This window comes from Spea bombifrons, chromosome 1, assembly GCF_027358695.1.
Source record: "Spea bombifrons isolate aSpeBom1 chromosome 1, aSpeBom1.2.pri, whole genome shotgun sequence".
Taxonomy (NCBI): domain Eukaryota; kingdom Metazoa; phylum Chordata; class Amphibia; order Anura; family Pelobatidae; genus Spea; species Spea bombifrons.
This window is the reverse complement of record NC_071087.1, coordinates 55,802,782-55,822,842: the sequence shown is the minus strand read 5'-3', so window position 1 is coordinate 55,822,842 and position 20,061 is coordinate 55,802,782. Positions and strand designations below refer to the sequence as shown.

At 37.1% G+C, this 20,061-nt stretch overlaps 1 protein-coding gene across 1 annotated transcript in view; it reads right to left on the bottom strand.

Annotated features, from left to right (window-relative positions):
• The window catches only part of DNAH6 (dynein axonemal heavy chain 6), a 102,645-nt gene that overhangs the window by 17,835 nt on the left and 64,749 nt on the right, over window positions 1-20,061 (bottom strand). The window contains exons 51-65 of the mRNA XM_053461679.1: window positions 19,508-19,743; window positions 18,429-18,690; window positions 17,421-17,544; window positions 16,652-16,848; window positions 12,796-12,999; window positions 11,902-12,027; window positions 9,829-9,993; window positions 8,605-8,672; window positions 6,922-7,102; window positions 5,618-5,797; window positions 4,712-4,945; window positions 3,956-4,091; window positions 3,452-3,594; window positions 2,513-2,703; window positions 744-904 (exon numbers count right to left, since the gene is read on the bottom strand). Of these exons, the coding sequence (XP_053317654.1) occupies window positions 744-904; window positions 2,513-2,703; window positions 3,452-3,594; window positions 3,956-4,091; window positions 4,712-4,945; window positions 5,618-5,797; window positions 6,922-7,102; window positions 8,605-8,672; window positions 9,829-9,993; window positions 11,902-12,027; window positions 12,796-12,999; window positions 16,652-16,848; window positions 17,421-17,544; window positions 18,429-18,690; window positions 19,508-19,743 (2,608 nt within the window). The remainder of the gene's footprint in view (window positions 1-743; window positions 905-2,512; window positions 2,704-3,451; window positions 3,595-3,955; window positions 4,092-4,711; window positions 4,946-5,617; window positions 5,798-6,921; window positions 7,103-8,604; window positions 8,673-9,828; window positions 9,994-11,901; window positions 12,028-12,795; window positions 13,000-16,651; window positions 16,849-17,420; window positions 17,545-18,428; window positions 18,691-19,507; window positions 19,744-20,061) is intronic.

Sequence of the window (20,061 nt, the reverse complement as noted above, 5' to 3'; positions counted from 1 at the left end):
GATCTATGAGGCTACTGGATTGTGTCTGTAAGACAATAGGGTCTAGAACAGGCTCATTTCAGATCAAAGAATACACACACAACATTCTCTTCTGGAGTAGATTCTAACATCTGACGTTGAAGTAATAAATCTAGAAAAGAGCTTTGGATTCTTTACTCTGATTTAAAGAAAAATAATATAAGTATGTATGACTCCAGGGAGGCCACTTAGAGGTCTCCAGAAGGATATTGACACATTGGAGAGAATTCAGAGGATGGCTACTAAAATGGTAAATGGTTTGCAGAATAAAAACGATCAGAAATGACTCCAGGATCTTGATGTATAGCTTGGAGGAAGAAGAGAGAAGGGAGATGTGAGACATTTAAATACTTAAAGGGGTTCAACAAAGCATAGGAGGGACGTTTATTTCAGAGAAGAAATGTTAGAACAAAAGGACACAATCTAAGCCTGGAGGGTCAGGTTTAGACGTAATGCAAGGGGTTTTATTTTACTGAGAGAGTGGTAGATGAATGGTGCATAACAGCCTCCTATCAAAAGTGTTAGAGGCTAATACGGTGAGGGAATTTAAAAATGCATGGGATAAGCATAAAGCTATCTATGACAAGAACAAGGTCTGAATTTTTACATCAGGAAAAATGGGCAGACTAGAGGGGCGGAATCTGCTGTCAAATTCTAGAAGCTACTATTAATTGCCTTTATTTGCAATTATATACACTCTTGATATCGTTAAACTCTTTACATACTTGGTTCAGTAAAACTTTTTATAAGTTCTTCCATAGGTAACATCCATGATACAGCCAAATGGCAGTTCTGAAGGAATACCCAGTTTCCAGTCTTCATGGCTTCCTTTATCATCTTTTCAGCAATCGGTCCTTGTCCTTGTCCTAGTGAAATCGATTGTACCCTTAAAATGGTAAAACAGACACAAATATTAATTCAATATTTAGTCTGATCTGAAATGTAATCTGTAACAAGAGGTTAACTCACTGACATCTACATACTGTATAGTCCCATTACCCATCTTGGACCATGCTTCATTATGGGTGGGTTTACTGAGGCCAGCACACATCTCTTTCATTTATTTTTTCTGTTTCAGATATGGTATATATAATTCTAGTGAGAAGGGAACATGCAGCGAACCTGTGGTTCTGACTGCCCCTTAGGGCATAATGGTAATTTTTATAATTGTTACAATGTTGACTGTTTTTGAGACTGTATACAAACTCTGTTGTTGTGGGCCTATCTAAGCCATATTTTTCCCATTCTCCAGTGGGACATATGGCAAGTGGAAAATGAGAGCATAGACATATATATATAATCCATCTATCTTTCTATCTATCTATCTCACTAAAGATTCAGAGGCATCTATCCCAACTATAGAATAGATTTCCTTGCTTATATGGTATTCCAACCAATGACAGTGTGGCAGAAGAACATGCTATTTTTATAAATGAAGCTGGGCAGATATGCATCTACACTGGCTGGTATGTCTAACTGTCCAAAAATGTAACATTTTAATAATGATGGGACCTGCGGCTATGTTACTAGCTGAAATGTGCCCACCATGTCATTAATATTGTTCAGAAGAATCAGATTCTATGGCAATTTGACAGGTTTATGAAACCTTAAAAAAATTCCAACCTATTACAGCGGTCAGGAAAATGAGGAATAAATGTGGCTGGTAATTTAGTAAAATCACAGATATAATGCTTTTTTCCCCTTGTTTTAGAACACTTAGAGAAGGTTTACACATTATACATGAGTGTTACACGTGTAACTTTATCTTCTATCTTCTCTACTCTCTTCTATCTTCAATCTGCTATCATCGTCCCCATCTCCTCAGACACAACAGGACGGGGAGGATAGGGGGAGGATGTCACTGCAAACGCCACCAAATTGCCCTCAGTTCAAGTGAAGGTAAAATGACGATGCTTGCAGTGACGTCCTCTCCACCAATTGGAGGATCAGGGATGTTATTGCAAGCGTCATCATATTCCCCTCAGTAGGTGCTTTAGATGATGTCCTCTTCCCAGATTGGAGGACCGGGGAAAGGACGTCACTGCAAACTCCGCCATTTTGGCAGAAGTTCCCGTGAGTTTATGTCTGTGGAAATGCGGAAGATAGAAAATAACAGATTGAAGGTAGAGGATAGAAGAGAAGGGAGAAGATAGAAAATGAAGAAGAAGATCCCGAAGAAGATGCGGAAGCAGAAGTGGTCGGCGAAAGTAGTCAGCAGAGAAGGTAGTGAAACATTTGAAGGGTGTGAGAGAGTGAACGAGAAGAGAATGAGAACGTGAGAGAATAAGACTGAGTGAATTTTGTTCCTGAATGAAAAATGCCCCTTATTTTTGGGGGGCCAACAGAATGGGCAGGGACCAAAATTCATTGCAAGAAAATGAATGGACCAAAAACAATACAGACACATTTTTCATTCCATTCGCACATGTGTAACAAATACTCAAAACAAATAGGATAAATTACTGTAGGATATTTTAACATATAGAATGTGCACCTTTCAGAGTATCCTTTTTCTTTTGCAAATCTTTGGAAGGCTCCCATTGGGTCTGATCCAGTGCTCAGAATAAAAACCAGAGGGGTCGAAACCGACATATCTTGGTATAGAGTAGGCAGATCAACTGGAGGGTTCTCAATGAATTCTTTCCCAAGGTTCATAATCACAAACTCTGTCATAGCAAATACAACCTACAATTTAAAATGGAATTGTCAGCACATATAACATTTGACATAAGCCACAACATCACCCTATATTTTATGGACACTTTGCCTTTAAAACAAACCTCTCAAAGTGCCAATATAAATAAAGCAATAGTCCATAACTGGTTAGTTTAAGTGCTTTTCTGAGTTTTAGCAGCCTCAAATCCCAGGGAATTGTGAGCAACTTCAGAAAGCACTGTCGCTCTTACAAGTACAACAAACATACCATTGCTTTAATTTAATTATTGCAAATTGCTTTCTGCAAATAGCATTTTCTTTCTTTAATTTAGAGCAGATTAGCTCTGGAACTAGCAATGCATAATATAAAATACCTTCGAGCAAGTATGTGAAAAAATAATAAAATTAAACAAAACTCTTTATCTGGAAGTAAAGACACATAAAACCCAGGGGACAACTTCAGCTTTGACTTGAATGATAATTACATCCTACATCAAGATAACCCATTATGGTCTTGAACAAATTACATAAAAAGGATTATGTTAAGATTTTGGTAATGTTTCATTTTAGCTAAATCTGCTAGGGGAAAGTAAGTTCTTCACAGCTTACACAACAGTACCTATAAAAGTACATGTTTTCCCATGTAGGATCATCCCATACTACATACTAACACTTAAATGATCCCAGTAACTAAAAAATGCAATATTTAAGAAAAAAGGTGTTTCAATGTATTTTATCATTTTTAAAGATAACATTGGGGTGTAGCATACACACTTACCTTTTCTTCCATTGTGCTTTTAATAAGTATTAACTTTTGGAACAGGTTAAGCGTTTCATCCCAAAGGACACTCATTGCTTCATTTTCTGTGTGTTTCTTATAACCATCACCAGAACTGGGGTTAACTAGAATTTCAAGATTTCCTAAAAAGCAAAAAGCATTTTGAATCGGACTACAAATTCACAATTAAATAGATAATACATAACAATATAAAATATAAAAAAAAATGAATTTACAAAGATATGAACCCTATATAACTATAAAGTGTAAACTAAATCACAGTGTACAACAGTTAGATGCTTCTGGGCTTGGCCATGTATATGTGAGTTCACCTATGACTGCTTCTGAATGCTTCTGATTTCTCTTTTTGGGTAGGTTAGCCATTTTTATGACTTGCCTCCCTGTGATCGCTTGTATTAACAAATCCCTTCATATAAATCATTAAAGAATGCACTGTTTTCTCTCAAGATCGTAAATGAAAAATATGTCTGCATTTAGCCATACCTAGATGAATTACAATAGGTGTAGACAATACATCATTTCTGATGCCCTTGAAAGATGGGAGAATCTCCTCCAGGTCACAGCAGCTATGCCACAGGGCATCAGAGAGCCAGGATACTTCTGGTTTAGGTGGACGTTCCTAATAATAGGTTAAACAGCATATGGAAAGTATGAAGATTACGAATAATACCTTCAAGCAGAAGTGGTAGAATTTAATACAGCGAGGTGAGCATAAAGCCATCCTGAATACAGACCAAGGAACCAATATGGTCGTAAAAATAGGCAGGTGAGAAACATCAAATGTCAAATATCTGTCAACAAATAATATTTTCCCCAAATATGGTATTATGTATTATACTTACAGGGTCCTGAAATCTTGACAATTGTGGCACTTGTACAAAACAAGAAACTTTCCCACAAACGCACAAAACAGTAGTGTAGCACAGATCCTCTCCAACGGTGAAGGAATTGGATGATGCCAATTAAAGAGTATAACATACCCATTCAGCGATAGCCTCTATGTTTACCAAACACAAAGCCCCATGAAACATACTATTCCCATTTCCGTTATGTCAGACCAGTTGCAAACTGTGCTGTCTCACATTAACATGTCTGTGGCTCTTTGTGAGGATAAAGCATTACATTTACAAGGACAGAATTATCCCTTTCGGCTCCAGTTTTGGATACCATTTAGAATGGATTAAGATGTACACCATCTGGATTTATCTGTGTTGAGAGCATTGAGCATCGAAATCCCACCTTATCTAATCCTGCAGCACCTCGAAGGAAGAAGTTCCATTCCGATTCACTGATTTCTCCTTTTTGTCTCATGATCTCTATGCAGAGCATAAAACTATAGATGAGCTTGTGTTGTTCAAAAAGGCCCCGTGAAACATTGGTATAAGATGAAAAAAGAGTCTGCTTAAGAAGTGTTGCCAGACGAGAGTCGAGATCGTTACTTTTCTCGGCAGCCTCAATCGTCACGTTAAACAGCTGAAGAGAACAAAAAGGATATCTATTCAGACGGGCAATTATGGCGACGTTAGGTCAAAACAAACTTAATCAATCACTAGTAATTATTATCTGTTATACATTTGAATTCCAATAAAATAGTAAAGATAAAAAACTTGCATGCTTTTCTTGTAACATAATTTATTGTATGTGGGATTGCATAGACATCCATTATATTAAGGACAGAGATTAAGCCAAATGCTTCTATTAATATGTGCAGCGCTTTCTGGGAGTATAGTATATTCCACTTCATTAAATGCTTGGCAAGGACGCCAACTATACTTTTTATTTTCAAGCCACTGCCTCCTGTATACATACAAATTAAATCAGAACGGTCTTTGTAAAAGGAAAGATATCAGGTGGCCAGATTCTGGGCTGTCGCTCAGCACATCAAGAAAATAACGTTCTGGGGAAAGGACACTGATGTCCTTCAACTGCAGTCCTTGCCAACTTGCTAACAGGAAGCAGTGTGCTATCCTGGCATGAATAGCACCATTTAGTTGGACAAATTTTACCTATTCTTAATAAGATTTTTATTATACGGCTTGGCAGTTTGCATTTATTACCACATTCAGTACACTACATAGGTGATTCTATTTTGTTCAAGTTGGGGTCTTAATGAGACCCAGTGGCACTAAAAATGATTTTACTTACCTGCTTGAAATACTTTAATGAATACTGATACATTGGATCTATTTCTGACAGACTTGCGATGACGAAGTATATAACGGATCCCTGGGTTGCTACAGTTCTATATTTTTCCCTGGCAGCATTTATCTTCTCTTCGGTGGTTTCAGCTTCTTTCAGTCTATTTTTGATGGCACCTGAAGTAATCTGGAAATTGGTGAATAAAACAAATGAATGACAAACTGTCTTTATATTGTATAGCAAGAAAAAAAAAACACTTAATAAAGCTGCTTTTTCATACGAAACATGAATTTCAAGTATTTTGTCTCTGGCTTTTTTGTACAATGATAAGATATACAAATGGGCTTTATGTGAAGAAAAAGGGGCAAAACTGAATTTACAAAGTGGTACATGTTTCCAATTTTGTTGATAAGGTATAATAGTTATCTGCTCCTCACCCTTTGCTTTTCAGTGGTGTGTAGAACTACAAGAGGGGTAGACTTAGAGGTCCATTGCTTGGTCATGAGCCAAGGGCTCGCGGTTATGTGTGAGCACTGCCAAGTGGCAATATTTTTCAATATATATTAAATGTTGGGAGCAGGGCCTAGTGGGGTAGGGTCTAATGGAGGAGCATAACTATGTCTTGAGTCATTGGAGGGCATCAATCTGCCCCTGGTCTTATTGATTATAAACTATGACAGGGGAACTGAACTGGACAGCACCAGCTGTAAGGGGGACAAAGCGGACAGAGTCCTTATATTCTTTAGTTGCACACAGGTAATTTTAAAAGACTGTTGTTAGAAAAATGCTTATGTTATCATAAATATTATTGCTGACAAAGACAGTAGAAAATGTCTAGTCTATGATGTATCACGAGTTGCGCCAACATATCTACTAAGAGGCGTAACCTGCTTAAAAAGTAACCAATCAGAATGATGCATGCAATTAGAAGCAGATAAGAAATATAAGAAGTTATATAAACCATGTAATCCAAATACGTAATTAGACAACGCTTTGACTTTTGTGTGTTGTGTGCCTTGTCTCGATTATGCGCATAATCTATTAAAGGAAATAACTTTTTCTGAGGAGAATTCGACCATTAATTCAACCAACAACTGTGTTTATTTTAAATAAACAATGTTTATTTTACTTCCATAGAGAACGCTCCTTTAATACTTATCGTAAATCCATCAGAGTCTGGAAACAGTGACATCACTTAAAGGAGTATTTATATATATAACAATTTAACTAAGTGTATCTTGCCACAAAAGTGATACTCTAAAGCAAGATCTGCACAAACTACTCAGTGCTGGACTTTCGCTAATGCGTACCTTAGATTCCTGAAGTGTATTGATAAGTTCTTCATTGTCCAGAATATTTCCTTCTGATGTGAACAGCAGCTTTAAAATCCTGTCTTCTATGGCTTTCAGCTGATTTTTGTCTGAGTTAATTCTCGTGATAAGTTGGTTCCTCTGATCTTCTAAATCTGGTCTCTCAATCCTTACTACATCGCTTAAGGTTGTAAAATAATGTTGCACTGTCAATATTTGATAAATGCATACTATGCAAAAGAAATGCAGTCTAACTTTTTGTATTTGTATTCACAATCTATGTTTTTGTCCGTTCTACTCCTTTGTGCATCGTCTCCAGGTTTCTTGTTTCTCCAGGCAGGGGAGCAGTGGTTTGGCATGTCCAATCTCGGACCACTTTTCCCTGACTATTTTCCTAAACTAAAGGCTGTCTGGGGGCTATCTTTCACAAAACCAATCCCCAAGGTAATGAAGAGATCTGGGTAGCCTGCCCTGGGAAGTTCCCAGGTATGTACATTAGAAGTATGTAAACTGCCCTGGTCTGAAAGTACTAGACTGGCCTGAAAGGGAAACCACAAAGTGATATCTGAATTATCTTATGCCTGGGATACCTTTATAGAGATTCTGAAATAACCTTAAGCAAATTGTTAAAAAAAACTCTTTTACTCGTGTCTTGCTCTATTGTATCTATGGTTGCCTTATCAGCCACCTTTTTCATGACACATCTAAATGCTCTTTTATGCATGTCTGCTACTTATTGTTTTTGAGGTCTTGATTATGGAAATGCCACAGTGGAGTCAAGTCCCTCAACATTCAGCTTCTTTGGTGGGGGATGCAGTTGTCTTTTTGGCTCTCAAAAACTTTTCAGTGGGGACTTCAGTGCCCCCCCTCGTTTTTACCCTTCAGGGAGTGTATCCCAGTTTCCTCTGTGGCCCTAAATGAAGGCACTGGCACTGTCATCATCTTGGCATAGTTAAAGCATTACATCTTGAGGTTTTTAACAACGGGATATATAAAACTTACTGCAGGGTAGCAAAATAGGTATTGGTCATCAACATCTAAAAATTAGATGTGTCCTGGAAAAAGTGGCTGATATGACAACCATAGCTGTATCGCACTCTTCCTCCCTGCCATACGTTTTGAATTACAATGGCATTCCCTATCTCTGTTTGACTGTTTTGTGTACTTATACCATCTTTTTCAAGAAGATATGTTAAGGTGAAAATGAAGAAAGATAAATAGTGAGCATAGGGAGCTTCAAAGGGTAATCCCACTAAAAATATATTACTAGCAACATATTAGAATATGGTTTCAAAAGAAAAGAAAATATAATGTTTTCATGTAATCTCTATGTGTCCTGGCTTCTTATCATACTTGTACTAAACAATAGAATGGATCAGTCTCAATCACCCAGTTGAAGATCATCTAGGCACACTCTGCAGATAAAGGTAGTTTAGGTTTTTGAAAATGCTAACCTACATTTCTGCATATAGCACTGTACTGTATTTGCAAGTAAAACAAATAATCCATAAGATTCAACCATTCAAGTAACTTTTTAGCTGCCTGGATGCGCAGGTCAAATAGTGGTAAACCACAGCCACTGTGATCTCAACAAAATACTTGTACTTGAACTCCTTCTTTAAATACAATCTCTAAAAACTGTATTATGTTGTGATAATTATTCATTTTGAGGAGAAATTTTACCTGAGCAGCTGATCCTCCAGGCCAGATCTGGTCACGGTGAAGTTAATTACAGTGACTTTAATGCATACCTAGACAGCAAAGACAGGTAAGGACAACAGGATAAAGCAAGGGCAACATAACTTTAATGCATACGGCAAAATAACAAAGATATGACACAAGACAACTTAAATTAACATAAAATCTATTAAAAATACCTATTTACACAGCAATACTACATACATTGCCTACAATGACATACTTTTGCATGAAATTAGAAATTATGTGGTTAAAAGTATTCAGATGATAGATTCAGAATGCAAATGCTTTTACCCGTTCCCTTGGTGTTATTCTTTCATTTATAACAAACATGAATGACAGGTACACACTTTTTTTCTCACCTCCCCATACAGCCATTGTGTACCTAAGCAAAATTTTGAGCGGGGGCCCATACTGTGGGAAGACATGTCCTGTGTATTAATTACTATGCTTGAAATTCTGCCTGCTACTATTTTAATGAGGTTTAACAAAATATAGTGGTACATTAGCAGAAACATAACGGAATAACAACAATAACATAGAAAGATATTGTAGGCTGACCTTGGTGTATAATTATATGCACCAGAAGAGTCCATTGTATAATTCCATTTAATTCTATTTAAATTTCACTTACTCCAAATGTTTACTTGACAAGTGTTTTTTTACAGATATTCTTACAAAATGCTTATTAAAGCAATTAGTAATACGCCACACTTGACATTTCCCTAATCTGATAACACCTCTACACAGTTTCCTCTATTTCTACTTATCAGAATTCAAATAAAAAAATGTTAACAAAAAGTTATTAAATCAGGCCAATTGGGGTAAATGCTGTGCTCTGCATGTAGTATATAATCTGTCCCTTTAATATCACTTGTCGCTATAATACATAATTATGGTCAAAGTACATTTTCTAGCAAAAGTGCTGAATATGACATTATCACAGGTTACGTTTATATTTAGTATTTTAACCAATTTTAAATAATGTTTACTTAAAGCCATCTATTTATTCGTTTTTGGCCGAGACTCGCCAACAATTAGAAAAACACAAAGGCCGGGGATGTGTCAGAAGTTGAGAGCAGTTCTGGAGAATACTAAATAATAATGACACTTGAAAGTTAACCGCAAGACATATATTAAAAAGTTGGCACTAAAGAGGATTACCTTTTAATATGTCACATTAATACATTTAGCATGGCTGTTTCTTACCTCAGGAAGATAATGTGGATTTGGCATTTTGGTTGTCATATAGAACCTAAAATTCTTGTCATAATCAATGTCAGAGTCTCCGAGGCGAATCAGCGTTCTTCCGCCTGACACAAAGGTCTGCTTCAAAAGAATTGGCTCCAGGGCAGGATCCAGGGTTTCCTTTAACTTTAATTAAAAATAGGGATTCAAACTGATGCTGGTGTTTGCGTTCAAAATATTTGAATATAAATCAATGTGCAATATAAAATATTGATTCAACTCTAGAACATTTTCTTTACTTAAGATATTTTATGCACATGTTGAAGGTGTAGTGTTTGCATGAAAGTTTTGCATAGGTCACTTTTTTCTAGCTGGGTATCTGTTTTTTTTTCACCTATAAGGCGTTTGTGTTCTTATGTATATATATATGTATATGTTAAAATTTGGTGTTAGCACATGTGTGTGTATATCGTATCAGACAGGGCAAGATTAACAGCAGAGCACACAGAACAATTGCCCTAGGATTCAGGCATTCTGACCGGTCCGTGTATATATATATGTTTGTATATATATGTGTATGTGCTTGCATATGTATACACAGTATGTGTGTATGTACTGTACATATGCGTATTATATTAGTGTGTGTATATGTGCCCATGTGTGCGGATATGTATGTAGGGGGCAGGATAAAATTTAGAAAGGGGACGAAAAATATAAAAGGGCATACCAAACAAAAAAGAGAAAGGCGATAGTGAAAAGTAAGGAAAAGTCAGCAAGTGATACTGCAAAAGAAATGACCAAAGAGAGAGGTAATAACACAACAGAGGGCAAAAAAAGACAACAACAGGGAGAAAGTAAAGGAAACAAGCTTGCTAAAGGCAGAAAATTCATAGAATATGTCCCTTCTGTATTATTGCTCCAGAGCCTAGAGCTCCTTCATCTGGCCTTTGTGTGCATGTTATTGTATATTGTTAGCACAAATGAGTGTGTTAGTATTTAGTGTCATCATATGTGGCTTGGTGTTATTGTATTTTGTTAGTGTGTGTCAGCATATGGAGTGTCAGGTGTGCGCCTATGGTTTCTGGTGGTGTGAAGGAGGATTTTTTTTCTTTTTCGTTAGAGCCAGAAGTTCGTGCAAACAGTGCAAAATCCAAGTGAAGAAGGGGATCGGTGATCTAAGTCTTGGGCTCTCTGATGCTATTCCCAGCCCAAAGACCAGAGGACCAAGCTTTCCTATCACAGGTACTGACCTGATCTTAGCCAAAAGGCAGAGAAGCAAGAGAAGAGGGTGTTAGAGTGAGTTTGCATGTTCATATGTGCATGTGTTTTAGTTAAGGGGGGGCGATGAAGAATTGCTGCACCCAGGTGCCACTAACCCTAAGGTCCACCCTGAGCCTCAAGTATTTTTGATCAATGGAAAATATGATTGACTTTGAGTAAGATATTTAAAAGACATGGTTAATTGCAAGGGTTGAACTAGCATAAACTTGACACTCACAAGTGCTCACGTTCAAAACATAAATGTTAATAAATATGCGTGTCCTTTAGAGCTGTAGCATGCAACTGCTTGCGTCTTAAGTCTAGGAACATCGGTTAACTCTTTAACTGAACTGAAAGCTGGACTATTGGTGCTATCATTACGCTCTGTTTTCTTGAGATATTTTTGTAGACAATTAACTGATCTGTGTACACAGGTTTCCAAAAAAAACAGTGAGCATCTCATCAGTAGGACTTGAGGACTGCGAGTCAAGGATTTCATTTTCCTATGTGTGGTAAATGCTGACAAGCACCCTTAAAACTAAGTGAACTGAACTGTATAATCCGCTGGCTTTTAAGAGCTTTAAACCAATTTAAAATTACACACAGATGAAAGAGCTGCATAGTGATGTACTCTGTACATTATAATAATATAGTGTGGTAGATAGTACATATAATGTAGATGGGTGACTGTATAAAAAAGAACACACATACATAGCTTTTACTTTAGCAAAAATAAGCTTTTGCTACTTTCCTGAAGTAAATGTAAATGTTAAACTAAATATTATCATATACTTTGAAACTGGCAGGTACCCCCAGAGAAACACCCAAACAAACCTCTTCTAATAAAACAGGCAAACCAAGCCTTATAGCATTCTCTAGTGTCCGCAGAAACCCAGCATCTGTAAGCTTAATGATCTTCAAGCCATTTTTGGTTTCCTTGTTTCTTATCCAGCGGTTTGCCTATGATGGAAACATGCATTGATCAGTTGAAGAAGACAGCTTTAGAGCACTTGTGAATAGATTATGATTTAAACAACATCTATTGAAGCAATCTGTCCAACTATGTAAGGAGGTAGTGACATTATGAAATGCAGGCCAAGATAAACAAACTTTACTATATAATTTATGATGACACAGACTATGTGGGCCATAAAGTCCATGAGCTCCTTGGCAGGAAACATTGGACCTTAAACATGTATGGTACAGGCATAATACTACCCCGAATTTAAAATAAAATCAATGACCTAATGAAGTTTGAGGTTTTTACACCTGTAAAAAAACAGAACCACTATAATAAATTTTCTTTGGTGGTTCCTACTCAGTGATCATTATGTACATCCAATTTTGGTTCATAATTCATACTGATTGTTTTTGCAGTTTCTTCATACATGTACAAATACAAATGAATGGTTTTATACATTCTTTCTGCTAGTGGTGGCTTTGTAGAAAAGGTAATCTTGGTTCAAAGTGGTCTCATTGTCATAACAACCAATGGAATGGTCAAATAAACAAGTAGATTTCTTCAGTTGATATGGTTAAGAAAAGATGAAGAGTTCACTTTTTACCTATAAGCCTAATGCAGAGGGTAATGTGTATACCATTTATAGTATTTGAAAATAGTCTTTTTATAAAGCCTTCTACATTTGTGTTACATTTTAATTAGGAAATGCAAACTGAATAGTGAGCCTAGCACGACTACTGGGGAATTCTTGAAGCTTAAAATTATACCTGATCTTGTGGATCAATCATGAGTGGCCATCGTCTGCCTCGTGTCACTAAAATACCATTTTCTGTTGAGACATGATCTCGCGGCAAGCCATCTGTATTCCACTGGCGAATTTCATATGCATCACCCAAAATGTTTATCAAGCTGAAGTTAGGACTGATAGGAATCTGTAAATGTTGGCACTTTGTGATCCAACAGTCTATCAGCTGAAGTAATAGAAAAAAGAAAAAATATATGTTAAGTCCAATGAACAAGGAGCACATTTTCATGTAACTGGACAAACACTCATACAGCTGAATTACAGAAACAAAAATAATAATGTTGCAGTAGAGTAGTATAGTTCAATGAAGACCCCAGGTTAATTTGTGCATATAATGTTTTACCACATCCGGTGCATGAGCCATTTATAGACATTTAAAAAACAGAAAAAGTACAGGGTTTTGGGGCCCAAGTAGCTCTAGTTAGCAGTCATACTATTGGTATGTGTAATGGGTTCACTGAGGAGAAAGACTACTAGCTAAAACAACTGTCCCTTTTCCAAGAGGTTCAGCCACTGGGTTCTATTGGACTACCAACACTACCACCTACCAGGTGGTATTGGACTACCACCTGAGGTGAACACTGAAACTAGAAGCAAGGCATAGCTCTTCATCAGTGACAGTCCCTTTTCCCAGAGGTTGAGGCCCTGGACATACTGAAGTGGGCTGAATTTGGGAGCTTGGGAACCATGGGATGAGACGCTAAAACTAGCCATGAGGGTTAGGACATGCAGAGTACATTTGCAGGTCAAAAGTAAGGCAGTGTTTGGTACTCAAGAAATCGTAACATAAAGTGCACCTAGTATATGGAGAACAAGTCTATAGAATCGACAAGGGCACCCATGTTGTCCAGATATATATTTCTGAAGCTCAAGTAAGAAGGAAGAGGATGCTTCTTCATCTCATAATGGAATCACAAACAATATCAAAACACACAGTTACAAGAGAGCATTTATGAAACTAATTATGTTGAGGTGGAGATTGCCTTTTATGCAGATCAGAGTTTTATGCAGATCAGAGATCAGAGTCCTAGCAGGTAAGAACATGACAGTATGCAGCTTCAAGGTCGTTAGATTATCTGTTGGGTGGACTGATACATACATTTGTTATTTCAAACATGAATTACATTTAAAAACCTTAGATAAGATTTGTACTTGGGCAGACTCAACATGGAAACCTAAATAAATATATCAATTCCAATGCCTGGAAGCAGTTATGAACATTCTTTAGAAGAAAAAAAGAAGAAGAAAGCTTAGCTCTTTAGAATTTATTAAAGTCTTACTAGAGTCTTTACATCAGTCAAAATTGGCAGGTTAGATGGGCTGAATGGTTCTTATCATTATGACTTGCACGTTGTGGCTTTGCATTGCAATACACCCAAGCAGTAACAGGTGTCAATATGCGCCATGGAAAAAAAATCTAAGATTAGCTGACCTTGCTGAGCTTTTAGAAAGTTAACACAAAACTTGTTTGTTGGCCAGCTAATGTGTGGATAAAATATTCTTTGATTAAGGAAGCAGCAATGGCCCAATATTTTCACAATAACACAAACTACACACAATACACTGCTATAGTCAACTCAGCAGTGTCTTCAATACAGCTTTAGGGGTTGATATGATACACATCATAAGGCAGCATTAAGGTTTATATTGAAATATGTATATGTACGTTTATTGATGAATAAAATGGCAAAATAGGGACACTAGCTAAGGCTGAACAAATAATTGTATGAACACTTGGTTACCAGTTGGTATTTCCAGTTTGTTAGTGATGGTTCAGCTGCGCCAGATATGTTAAGATATGGAAAGCGATTACTAGTTCATTACCATAAACTGAGTAATAGGCATTTTTAAAGACAAAAGGCCTTTTAAAACTCAGGAATGCATATAAGTACGATAATTTCATTTTTCAAAGAAGGTCACTAACCTTTCTGTCAACCACTGACTTAATCATAAAAAAAAAACACTAGTCCATTACAAACAATGGTGCTCTAGTCCATACGTATTAAAGGCTGCTGATACACAGAGGATCTTTTAAATATTGGTCGCTTTCCACTAAAACCAGTGTTATAAGGCCCGGACTGGCAATCAGGTAAACTAGGCTAATCCACGCAGGTCCGTATACTGCCTCTCATATGGCCTGTCTTGCTCCTAAAGTAAGCTGATTCTAAACTTTTCCATTTCCCAATCCTAATGGCTACCCGACTTTGTCAAGACTTGGATGCAATCTGACGATAGCTCTTTGAATATATAATAATATGACAAATAAACAAACATCATAGCAACTTAGTACATGCTTTATTATCTGGTTGTCTACCAGCAGGTTTGATGGACATGGATGGATGTATAGCAAGGAAGGACTCAGTCAGCCATCACAAATAATGCTTAGATGAACGCATCAGCTTGACAGCAGGGGAGGCTATCTATTCCTGGTGCCATTTCTTACATGTCAGCATGTCTCTTGGAATACACATTAACATATACATTCATCGCAATGTTGTGGTTCTATCTGACTGTGTTGGCTTGTCTTGGTTGTAGATATATTTCATGTTTGCAGGATGATTTCACATAAATTAACATAAAGGTCTAAGCATGACAGAAATATTTATTTTCTGTGTTTATGAATGATAACTCAAAATCTAGGCTACGATAAGCATGGTTTGTTTTCTCTGCTTTGCTTCCTCTCGTGATATTAACGCTTGGCGAATGTAGCCCTAAGAGATGGCGTTGTTCTAGCCTAGGGTGGCTTCGATAATGCTAAGTCCGATTTATCCGCTTAAATAGACTTTTCCGTAAACCAACTGAACGTGCAGAGAACAAGCAGCATTTCTATATACTGCTGAGCAGATATTTTTAATCTAGAAATTGTTAGTGGGTTTTTAAGTATCCTAAAACAAGCCAACTAAAATAAAATATAAATAAATGTTGTGAATAAACTGCTAAAGCAAGTAAGCTGCATGGCATGTCTATGACAGTTTTAAAATGAACAATAATAAAGAAAAAAAATTATGTTTGCACGGATAGTGATGTGTGAGGGGGGTATTAGTGGCTGTGTAGGGGGGGGAAGAGGGCAAAGAATAAAAAAGAGAGATAGAGTTAAATCTATGATCAGATATCAACAACAGATTCATTCATTTATAATTTTGAATAATTATAATTCAAACATAACTTTTATTACTACTTCACAATATAACAAAAACAACCAGAACCTGAAGATATCTAAATAAACCAACATACCACAAAACATAAAACCTCTATAAATCTGTATAAATGATCCTTTTTTCAAAGTGTGGCAATTCAAATGTGATTTTAACCGCTGATTAACCTAGATATCATTGGTTGATCATTTTTTCTAAAAGTTATAGTGAGTTTAAAAAAAGGTCTGCATACGTAGTGAGAATAAGAAGCAAGCTCAATGTCTGTTTCCCTGAAGAAAAGTCAACTTTGTCAGGAATGATTTATACACTTATTCATCTGTCACACAACCTGTCGGAGTTAAAGGCATGTATTCACTAAACCATGAGGTTTTATACTTGTTGAAGTAAGATGAAATGTCATCTCACCAACCCGACTACGCACTGTAAAGAAGAACCAACCTATTTGTTTCTCCTGAGGGAAGAACCCAGTTGTATCCTAGTCTAATCCAGTGGAATCCCTACATCAATTACATTATACATTAGGCAAGGTCAGCTTGGCCCTTCGTGGTGCTGGGCCAAGTTAGTGAGTTGAAATACTTTGTGTTACCTTAACTAACCTGTAAACTCATGTTTTAGTAAATAAACCCCTGAAGTAAAAAATATGTTACAGTAGTGCATGCTTACCTGCTGTCTATAGACCGCTGTAAATGCACCAAAGTAAGCCACACAAGCAGAGGCGATGAACACGTTCCCTATGACATTCGAAATTTCCTCCTCAAAGTTGGCAATGCTCTCCTTCCAGCGGACCTGCTCATCCCCTAGTGCTGAGGTTAGTTTCCCAGCGCGGTTGAGGCGGGCCTGTGTAAGCGCCATAGTTTTAGCTAGAAACAAAAAACACATGTAAAGAAATGACATATTTCCAATGGAAAGTATCACTTTACGTCATTACGTCATGAATTCAGTAGCTTTTTTTCGCTTTTTGTTGGCATTGTACACATTGCGCATATTTTTAAGCAGGATGCTCTGGGTTTGTTTCCAGTAGTCTTGATTTTATTTTTTATTCGAGTATGGGTGTTACATTTTGTTATCTGCAGCACAAAAGTTATTCTTCCAAATTTCCAGGCAGATGTTGGCAGTGGGAAAAGGGTTGGCCATCTTGGATGCTGTGATTTGGCATTGGCAATATGGGCCTTGGGGTTTGTTGATTTCCTTTGTTAATTCAAATTTTAGAAATTGTTTCAGTGTTCCTCTATGAGTCTTGTATGGAACCAACTGAAGGGACTGTTGTTACAGGAAACCTTTACCAGCCTTATAGAATTCAGGTTGAAGGCATCACATGCAACATTCACTGTAAAGTAATTGGTTTGTTGGTTGGCGTGATAACATAGGGCCATTTCTTTTTTCAGATTTGGCAGAAACTGTAAAACATTTAGCAATGCAATTGAAATAATACCAAGGCTCTCTTTTTCTCCAAGGCTTTTGTCATATTGATCCTGCAGCTCTTTAATTTGTTCTTCCACGTCCTTCAGTTTTCTCTGCTTTTGTCGCAGGGTAGCCATTGTAGCATCCAGCTCCATCTGTGGAATAAAAGCAAGCTTTAAATGTCAATTACATTTCATAAAGGCCAGAACATATATTTTTAGCACAAATCAAATAAAGACAATCTTGCAGACCAGATGTACAAAACCCGTACAGTTAATTTATTGAGGAAACATATGTATGCCATTGAGACACAAACTGGCTATGTCTTAGTTCTCTATTTGTGGGGCTTCACATGGTTTGTGTAATATTACATCAAGAACAGTGAGTAAAAATAGGATTATGGGAACTTTAGACTGACAATAAAAGAATAGAGTACAGGCGTCTTAAAAAACCTTAAGGTTATTAAGTGGACATCAGTACTTTAAGTCCATTACACATGCCACTGATCTCTGGCACCACTTAGTTCTAAAGAATGCATAGGTGCATTCCCCCATACACAAATAAGTCAGAATGGGACAGTATTAGTGTACAAATGTCAGTGTTGGTTCCGGTGGACTTTTCATGAGTACCCAACAAAAACAAGATTGGAAAATGAAAAAACAACAATTAGGAAGACTGATAATGGAAGCTCAAGCACCCTATTCCAGATCAAGATTTCTTGCAAAGAGTAAAATGATGATTCAAGACAATTAATTTTGTATCATTAGCCATTTTCTCCTGCTCACCAACCATGGCAAAGCTTTGGCACAATACAAAAAACACAACCTGCTTTTATTGTGTATCTTTAACTCAGGGTTGGCAAGAAAATGATGACCAGCACTGTCAGGTTGTCTCCTATATTAGAGAGCAAGTTCAGAAATCAACAGCGGAACGGGACAATGAAAACAAAGTAACAGATACAAGAGATTCTATACATAATGGGTGCTTAAAAAACCCATATTCAGCCCTGGATACAGTGAAAATACGGAGGGGATCATACCTGCGCAGCAGCAAGCTTTTGTTTCTTTGGTTCCACATCTTTTAATACTCGAGAATACAAATCCATAGCTCTCGCCCACATGCACAAGGAACGACATGCTTTGGACACCTTTTCAACTTTCTCGGGTACAAACTCCGGATTAGTGACATACTTCTGCAGTTTCAACAATATCTGAGGCTTGATGTTTTCTTTGTCGTACTCTAAAAGTTTTTTAAGGAAATTTGAATCTCCAAGTAGCTGTTTTGCTGTTGGCCAATCAGGTCTAAAAAAAAAATTAAGTGCAGCTATTGAAAACAATTAGACTTTATATATCAAGATGAAAACATATTTTGTATGTAGAAATACTCTGCTTATTAAATATATTTTATAACACTATTGTACAATGCTAGTTTGATTAGTACATGTCAGGTCTAAATCCAATTCTTATGCAATCGCACATCACATGGATGGGGGACTTGGAGCTTATAAATAAGCACATTCATTCTGGAGGCGAACTCGGTGTTTACATACGAATGCTTTTTACATACGTCTTGATGTTTCTACAAACTTAGAAGGAGGACTATGGAAGGTGCACTGACTAGAGTTAAAAATAATGGTGCATAACAATTTCCATAAATGTAGCAATATGTGGGGATCATGGATGGAGTCATCTACTAAAAATGTGCTTTGGACTGCCCTGGGTTAGACAAAGTGACAAAAGTCTGGCATGCTGAAAGTGTTGATGCTTTTCCTTGCCCATAATTACATTCAGTGTTGTCATACAAAAAATAGGCATCTGTACCCACAGCTGCCAAATTGTTAGGTTTATGGAGAACTAGACCAAGCATGTTGCTGTGTGTAATTCCAGTTACCATTTTTGGTACCCATGGGAATATAGACTATTTTCGCAGTTGTAGTAATAATTTTGAACATTAAATTTACCCTTTTCAATATTTTAAAGGCACTAGGCTAAGGAACAAGCATTTTTTTCATGGAATAGGTGGGCGTATGCCTTGTAATAAAAAAGAAAATGGTCTGCAACTTTAAAAAAAGTTCTATAACATCTATAAACATATTTTAAAAATCAGTGCGTCTCTCACTTTGCATTGAGTAAGATGCATATTGACTCCATGACTGTCATGACAAGATCTGGAGGCTTAGTAAAAACTCGAATTTCAGATATGTCAGCTTTGTCCAGTGAGTCCAGAGCCTTATTGGCAGCTTCTAGGGCAGGCAAAGCCTCATCAAGGTCCCTCTGAGCATCGTCGGCAATTGCCTGTGTCTCCTCTGCTTTCACTTTGGCAATTGCCTCATCTTCTTTTACAATGCGCCGCACCTGCCCAGGGAGACCATAAATGTTACAGAACTGCTCATCAAATGATACTAAATGATCATTATCCATTGCTGTTCCATTCAAGCAACTTTAAGGAACAGTTTTCTGCATTCCGTCTATAAAAATAAATAAAAGCACTTACCTGAAGTAGAAGCTGCACTTTCCATCCGCCTTGATGATCCTTGCCATTGATTGGCTAGTTGAAGCAGTCAATAAGCTACAGGAAAGCGCTCCCATTGAAATCAATGGGAACGCTTTCTGTGCATGTGCACGAGGGTCTAAGGCTCATTGAAGCTAAGTAAATCACGCACAAGGAGATGT